Genomic DNA, 8535 nt, shown 5'->3' with positions numbered 1-8535 from the left:
GCACCCCCCATCCCCGGCCCATCCCTCTCTCCCTCTCTCTCTCTCACTCTCTCTCTCTCTCTCTCTCTCTCTCTCCATCTCTCTCCCAGTCTGACTGAGGCTGATGTAGGTCAGTGCGTCTGGAGCCTGTCTGGAGCTGCAGAGAGCCTCAGAGCTCCACGCCTGGTCCTCGCCGACCCCTGCAGCTGCAGCCCGAGCTGAGGACGCCGCTCCCTGGGCTACGTGAGGACAGAACCAGCCCGCCTGACCTGACCTGCCTGGAGGAGGATGTGCCTGCAACAGAGGAGGAGGAGGAGGAGGAGGGAAAGAGGAAGGGGGTTGGGGTGATATGAGGTGTCTGTGTACCATCGAAAGCTTAGTCAGCGTATGTTGTTTGCATGTGGGTCTAACATGTAGACATATATGGAGGCAGGGAGAGGCAGAGCGACTGGTAAAAATGCAGGACATCGAGGGGAGATAGGCGTTGCAGTCGTCTGTAACTCCTCGCTGATATGCAGCACTCCGGTGAGGTTTTTTTGGGGAAATTTTTCATGCAATATTGCCTCCGCACTCCCCTTCCCACACGCACACTCTGTCTGCCTCTGTCTCCACTCACTACCTAACTTCTTCATGATGCTTTCTGTCTCCTTCCCCAGACCCAATTCTTCCGCGTCCACAGCCATCGACGTTTCTGTCGAAACCACAGCGACCCAGGAAACTCCAAACTCTGATGTGACTTCCCCCCCCAGAAAAAACGAAAGCAAAAAAAAACTGTTGTTTCGTTCTTCTTTTGCAGTATATCCATTGCTGTGCTGCTCCAAAGGATCCAGGTCTGATCCGGAAATCTTCATATCGAAGGTGTCCGTCCTCTGCTCTTCGTATGTCGAATGCCCCTTTGATGGAGACCAACGAGCGCAAGGACGACGACTTTTGCAAAAGGGCAAAAAGCTCTGTTGATGACTTCTCCATCTCCTAATTCTGCTCTCCTTTACTTTCCTGTCCCCCCCTCCTTCTCCTCTGCTCTCATTCTCCGCTCCTTCCCACTCCTCTGGCTTTTAGACAATGCCCCCAAAAAACCGATCGTTGTATCAGAGTGTCTGAGTGTAGTAGAGTGCAGCTGTGAGAGTAGCTGAGTGCGTGTGAGCTAGCGTGTGTACATTTGTGAGGGAGTTTGGTGTGTGTGCGCGTGAGCGAGTGTGTGTCCGCGCTCTCGATTTGACTCTGCAGCACGTCTGGGTCCTGCAGCGGTACACTACTTAGCTGGCTCTGTCTCGCTCTGACTTTCTGCATGTTCATGACTTGTGTGTGTGTGTGTGTGTGTTTAAGCAAGTTCGTCTGCGTTGCTGTGACACAGCAATCATCTGACCTGCCTCGTCATCACTCTCCGGGGCGAGGGATGTTGGGAGTTCCCTGGGCGTGGCGTCGCCGGCCTGACCACACCTCCGTCTTGTGCTCATTCATTCATCCGTTTCCCTTCATCCGACTCCCATCGCTTTTTTCCCCCACCTTGACCGAATCCTCTGGATTACAGCGGCGATGGAGTGAGGACGCAGCGACTCCCAAATCGCTCTAGTTCCTTATTTGCTGCCTCCTCTTTTCTCCTGCTTTACAATCACTCCTCGTTTCGCCTCTGGTTTGTTCATTTTGCACCATCAAGGATGCTCCCTCTTTTTGTTTTGGCATCGCTGTGGCACTCACTCGCTCTTGCTCTGTACCACTCTCTCTGTTTCTGTGTGTCCAGGATTTTAAAATGTGATGGAAGGAATGAAGGGCACAGGGATCAAGGAAGAACGGATGGAAATGGAAGGAGAAAATAAAGAATTGTTTCTCCTCCTCTAACGACTTTTTGTGCTTCTGTATCTCCAAAATGTAAGCTTGATTATCAAACCGTAGAGAAGGAAAGGGTTTGGGGAGGTAAACAAAGCAACACCTGTATAATATTTAATGCAATCTAGTGCAACAAAACTCCTCATTTAGGCCTCATAAACTGCAAAGGAGGTAAACCAGCACTTCCTGCTTCAGGGTTGTTATATTTGATTGCACTACATTGTAATGTTCCTCTTATTTTGTCCACTTACCCATTTCAGAATATGATTACAAGCACTTATCTCTGATCTGTTTTTAGCCCCGATTGTCAAAGACGAGGAAGACGCAGAGGGAAACAAGGAAGTATTAGGTACTGTATGTTCCATGGCAACTTAAAAATAACTGACTTTGCTAGTTGTGTAAGGACTGACAGCAGTAGGTGGGTGATATGGTGAGATGGCCACCTGCACTGTCTGCCACATCCACACAAAACACAGAGAGGACAAACTGCCTGTAGATGAGTCACACACCGGGAGAAAGAGAAAGAGAGTGTGTGTATGCAAATCAGTGCTTAGTCCACAGTTTTTCTGTTTAACTGCATGGAGGGGACTTCCCACTGCTTTTCAAACTTTCAATCCCTGGAAAAGCTCCAATTCAGTTAGGGCTGGACCCACATACACACATGTGTACACACACACACACACACACACACAAAGGCCTCATTGTGTTTGACCCCGCATGACGAGCAGGGAGGTCAAAGTGGCACGTCATAGCTAGGCCGCTGAAAAAGCCAAGTACGTGGTAATGAGTACCTCTGTTTGAGACACTCACGCACTCGCCCCTCCATACAGCTCGCTCCTTGCGTCTTCCATTTCCATCTTTGCCTTCTGTTATTGGATTCTTAATTTCACCCCTCGCTTTTGACGACACACTGTGACGATTGTGCTCCTTTTTTTTTTTTTTTTCAGCCTTGGTTATAATAAACTCGAGTCCCTGCAAAGAGGCAGACTGACACACACACAGTCACATGCTCGTTTTGCCTGCAGTTGGCTCTAGGGTTGGCCTGGCATATGGGGTTAATGTTTATGTTTTATTAAAAATCGCATATTAAACACGGTGTCAATCAGCTCTGAAATAATGGCGGCTCCTACCTCGCTGCAGCCCTAGTAAATGTGTTTTTAATGTTATTTTTTAAAGCCGCCATAAAATGATTTGACTACTACTGCTTTTAATGGAGTGTTTCAGTATCCCAAGGTTAGCAAAATGCTATTTCACAGGTTTTCCACTGTGAAAACCCATCCATTTTTTTTTGTGTGTGTGTGTGTGACACTTTTATTCATGAAAGCACTCAAAATTTAACCCAGAAATATCAACATAAGCATCCTCGAAAAAAAACCCACAGCAGTCTAACTCTTGCAACGCACACACTTTTAAGAAGTCTCTGTAATAGCTCCAGCCTCCTACAGCACTCTCATAATGACTCTATCCCTTTAGGCGTCAACAGAGCTGAGACAAAGCGCCGGTGTATTTTGGGGTAAACACATGGCTCCGGCAGCTCTGAAGATGACAGAGCGATAGGCCAGCGTGATGGGGCTCGGCGTCCCAGCGCTGCCAGAGCCTTACATCTGCCAGTGACAGAGTGGAAAGCTAACTGACAGCTGCTTCTCACACATCAGATAAGATTACAGGTATACCTGCTACACCTGTTCAAACAAACCTGTGTGCGTGCATGCTGCTCTCTCTCTCTCTCTCTGTGTGTGTGTGTGTGTGTGTGTGTGTGTGTGTGTATGTGGAGGAGATAGAGACAGATAGCAAACTAATCCAGTGGCAGGTGTATGCTTGTAATTGGAGCAGCTACAGATATAGACTGATGAAGCAGCTCATTATTATTTATGTGTGTGATTTATGTAAGCACCAAGGGGGGTAAAGAGGTTGAGTTGTGAAATTTTAAAGAGTTTATGACTGTTTCAGCCTGACATAGATCCTGGCATAATTTAAGTGCATAAGCGATGCTTTGTTAGACCACATGAAGATCTGATCCGATAAAATGAATAGATTCTTCATTCGTGTTTGCTTCTATTGGAGGCGGATTTCCCTTTGGCAGATGTCTATTTAGCACCAAAAACAGTCGTGTCAGTCGGTTGTGTTGCAGGATCAAGTGGGGGCCTTCACCGGCAGCTCATGGCATCAGCTGCCTGATTTAATGATGGTAGCTCAAAGCAGCCGATTATAGGATGGAGATAAATCTGCCGTACATGTTCACACACATGCACATACATATACACAACGTACACCCCATCAGCTCCCGTTGGCTCTAGCCTGACATCTAGTGACACAGGCTGTAATGTGATCCTACATGACACGGCCGTGTTAACATAATGGGGCTGTGGAGGAGGAGGAATGTGTGCATTGTGGAGCTGCATGGAGCAGGAAGCCGCTGGAGCGAGGGTGACTGTGTTATTTCTGTGTGGCCCTGATACATAATTCTACACACTTCCATAATATTCATAATGATCGGTTTTCAGCTCTCTGGTTTACCATAATGCACCGATGTAGGGTGTAAATAAAAACACCTCACTTGCATCTGTTTACACTGCCCACTGCAGTGATGTAATGATGTGAGCTGGTGTTGTAATGATTTGTAAATAACAGGTTGGGTGAGCTATGTTTGGGTGGGTTTACTCTCTGCTACATCCCTGCTCGCCACACTGCAGTCTGACTAACACAACATGTTGTGGCTGCTTTTGTGTTTTCTCAGCATTTCCTTGCCCCCCCCCCCCATTACACATAATCTAAATTTAGTCAATACTCATCCACATGAAAGTAATGAGGTTCTAAGTATATCCTTGCAAGCTTCCCCTTGCAGCAGGGGAAAGGACACCGTGTTCCTCTAAAACACACACACACACATAGACACAAGCACGGACACGGACACGGGCGCGTGCACGCGCAGACTCACTCACGCACACACGCCGAGTTCGTCTTTCTTCCAGCGGAGTCTGACAGGAATGAGGTCAGACACACCGATCCTCATTGCACATTATTATTATTATTACCCGTTTTTTTTATTCAGCCAATGGGAGGCCAGGGGGAGTGGCTTGCCTGAAAAATCAGGATAGAGACAGACGCTGATTGGCTTTTATATCTCGCGATGAGGGTATAAAACGGCGAGGTTCTCGTTGTTGTGTTTACAGTAATATTACAGAGCGCTCAGGAAACAGGGAGACTATGAGAAAGCGCAGCCGCTCCATTCAACCACATGGTTCCTCAACCGCACAGACAAGCTGCGCTGCAGACAGCCAGGTTCACATAAGGGACTTGCACTGCTGTTGCCCACAGCGGCGCGTTTTGAACCTTGCAGGGCGAGTTTTCAGCCGCACCGGCAGTTGAAAGTTGCTTTTAGTTTCGGGATTTATTTCTTTGTTTCCGCGAAGCGCGCTGGTAAAAACTGAAAGACCGGCCGTCTCCAAAACGGGCTGAATTGAAAAGAAGAGACTTGGATGAACTTTTTAGAGCTGCTTTCAGCAGTGGTGTGGCTTTAAAGCGCCTCAAATAAGAACAAGTGGAGGATTTTTTTTCCTTCGTTTTGAGCCTGATAGGTATTTTTGCGCACTTGAACTTTGTGAAAGCACCGCACTGAACAGTGTTTCCAGACACTTGGAGGAAAGGATGGTGCAGCACATCAGCCAGACAGAGAGCGCCCACGCTCATTCCCCCGGCGGGGACTCCACGGACACGGGAGAAATGGACTTGGAGATGGATGCGTCCCCCTCCTCCGGGGAGCGGAGCGACTTGGCGTGGTGCAAAACTCCGACGGGGCACATCAAGAGACCCATGAACGCGTTCATGGTCTGGTCACAGATTGAGAGGAGGAAGATTATGGAGCAGTCGCCGGACATGCACAACGCGGAGATCTCCAAGCGGCTGGGGAAGCGCTGGAAGCTGCTGAAAGACACAGACAAGATACCGTTCATCCGCGAGGCGGAGCGGCTCAGACTCAAACACATGGCCGACTACCCAGACTACAAGTACCGGCCCAGGAAGAAAGTCAAGTCGGGAAGCGGTGCGAGTAAGCAGGCGGACCGCGGGGAGAAGAGCGGGGAGCGCAGCGCCAAAGCCGGTGTGAAAAGAAGCCCCGCGTCCAAAGGAGTGAGCAGGACGCACAAGCAGGGGGGCGTGAAGAGCGCTCCGGGGCTGGAATATGCGTCTCCCGGTGACCACCAGGCGCTCTTCAAATCCAGGTCAGTGTCTGGGGCGAGACAGATCCCGGAGAAACGCACCGGAGAGGCGAGACGCGGCCACATGTTCGGCGGGGCGGGCAGCTTGGAGAGCGGGCCTCCCTCCGTGGGAGTCCCGGCCAGTCCCACCCTGAGCAGCTCGGCGGAGTCCAGCGACCCGCTCAGCCTGTACGAGGAGCAGAGCCCGGCGACCAGCGAGTCATCACACACCGCGCGCCTCAGGTACGCTCGCGCCTCCTCTCCAACGCCGTCAGCCTCTCACTCTTCCTCATCCGTGTCATCCTCATCGTCAGATGAAGAGTTTGAGGACGAGCGGCTCGACCTGAACCCGAGCCCCGGGTTTGAGAGCATGTCCCTGGGCGGCATGGGCTTCTCCGACGCAGAGCTGGACCGGGACTTGGACTGGAGCTTCGGGGAGTGCGGGGCGGGATCTCACTTCGACTTCCCCGACTACTGCACCCCAGAGGTCAGCGAGATGATCTCAGGAGACTGGCTGGAGTCCACCATCTCCAACCTGGTGTTCACCTACTGAAAAGGACCACGGTGGCGAGGAACCGCGACGTCCCCCCACGTTTTGAACTGTTCAACCCCTGACAGGCGTCCAGACCACAATATTTCCGCCATTCTTTCACTAAATAAGGGAGAGTGAAAACAGGAAAGAAAAGGTGGCCTGTGTGCGCGTTGAAGCCCAGGTACGCGCCGCTCACAGACTTGGACAGCGCTCGGTGTGCTTGACGGGAACGCGCAGACGGGGGGAAATGCTTAGTTTGCATTTGGACACGGAGGAGGAGTGAATGTAAGCAAAGAGCAGTGAAACACACGGACTGCAGCTCAAATGTTCAACCCAATCCGCAGAGGATGAGGACTGAGACTGAACTTTGAATCTTAATGTTATTTCGGGTCGGGAAAGGGGGGCATTTACTGGAGAGCTCGTCATGTTGGGTTTTGTTTAAGATACAGCCAATTCACATTGACCATCAAGTTGCTATTCAGGTGTAGTTTTCTTTCCAAACTCAAAATAGTTTCAATATCAACACGCATGCCCTCCGAGATAAGGAGGATTTTGTTGTTGTTAAATGCGTAAAAATGTTCATTGCTGCGTAATTACGCAATTTGTGTGACCATAGGACACAATTCACTATCACCAGCTTCTCTTTCAACGGCAGGACTTAAAACAAAGACTGACTCAAACTTCAGAAACCCTTTTCTGAAATCTTTTTAAACACTCAGTGCACAATTCAGGACCAATGTTCCCCGACGCGCATCCTTTCTGCCTAGTGCTTCAACTTTGTAGTTCCTCTGTGTCAGATGACGTTTTTTATATCGATGTATTTATACCGGCCAAACTTTTTTATACATAGAAGTATTGTCCTCGTACAGGTCCCGTTTGTGTTTGTGCACATACACCTGTCTGTATCCAGCGCGGAAGGGCTAGAAGTGTATCTTATTTAAAATGTCTGACGTCTCTCACTTTTAAGGAGATTTGAGTGTGTCATGATTTTCTACTTGTATTTTTGTACAAAATCTATAGAAAGGGGGTTTTTCCGGCGAGTGGGTAGCCTACAACATTGTTGTTTGGATCTACATTGGTGTTTAGACGTGCAGAGGGGGGGTTGTTTGGCACAATCTGACCTCACACAGTGTTTACAGTATTTACCCACATGCTTCTTAATGGCACAGTGACTCCAGTTTCACCAGCCAAGTAAACAAAGCACCACTGAGGCTCCCAGTCTGAGTGGTGACTGTTTCCAGTACACATAGACCTAAAGTATATGAGTGAAAGATCCCAGAGAGTCACTGTTTGGATAGAGCTAATACCTCTGTGTGCTTTTTATCAAGATAAGTTTTATTTGAACCACTGGATGGAATTTCACACTCATTCCACTTTGCCTAGACTTTGGAGGGAGGGAGATGTATGAAGTGCTTCATCTGTTATTGCGCAAATTGCATCAAAAAATAGTATTTAACCTTTCTGTACCTGTTGGCTAAGTATAGCAGGCTAATTGTTTTCCTATATTATGGCATGGCAAATAGCATTTGTATTTCAGATTCAGGTATATGTAGCTATAGCTGTTGTGTTTAAGATTTTTAAAAGAATAATAACATGAAGATATTTATGTAAACTGACTGTACTATAAGCAAAGATTGTGTGTTTTATGTATGATGATGATCAACGACAGGCACTAGGACAGCCATCTTTGGATATCCTTATGTTGAAGATGATTGTGGTCCAGGAGTTTCTTTTTTTTTAATTTTTTACCTTCAAGACATCTTTTTGATCGTCCCTTTTCTTTTTCATTTGTGCAATATGCTGTGTATGATCATGTTTTGTCCAATCATGCCAATATCATTTGATGTTTATAGCTCAAAACCAGCCAATGTTTGGGTCAATCACTGCCTCTCAGACCTCTGTACAGATTGTCGTTTTTTTATTTGTTTTTCTTTTCTTCCAAGAAGGAAATAAAATCAGCTGGAACTGAAAAGTACAGTGTTTTTCTCTTGTGGTTTTTCA

General features: G+C 48.1%; 1 protein-coding gene across 1 annotated transcript; it reads left to right on the top strand.

Moving 5' to 3' along the window:
- The first annotated feature begins 4993 nt into the window (after positions 1–4993).
- sox4a (SRY-box transcription factor 4a) lies at positions 4994–8503 on the top strand. The gene has a single exon (XM_041955554.1). It carries the CDS (start codon positions 5455–5457, stop codon positions 6553–6555), a length of 1101 nt encoding a protein of 366 aa, XP_041811488.1. The 5' UTR covers positions 4994–5454; the 3' UTR covers positions 6556–8503.
- Positions 8504–8535: the final 32 nt, after the last annotated feature.

The sequence above is a fragment of the Chelmon rostratus genome, chromosome 16, assembly GCF_017976325.1.
Source record: "Chelmon rostratus isolate fCheRos1 chromosome 16, fCheRos1.pri, whole genome shotgun sequence".
NCBI lineage: Eukaryota > Metazoa > Chordata > Actinopteri > Chaetodontiformes > Chaetodontidae > Chelmon > Chelmon rostratus.
This window is presented reverse-complemented; position numbering and strand designations above follow the sequence as displayed.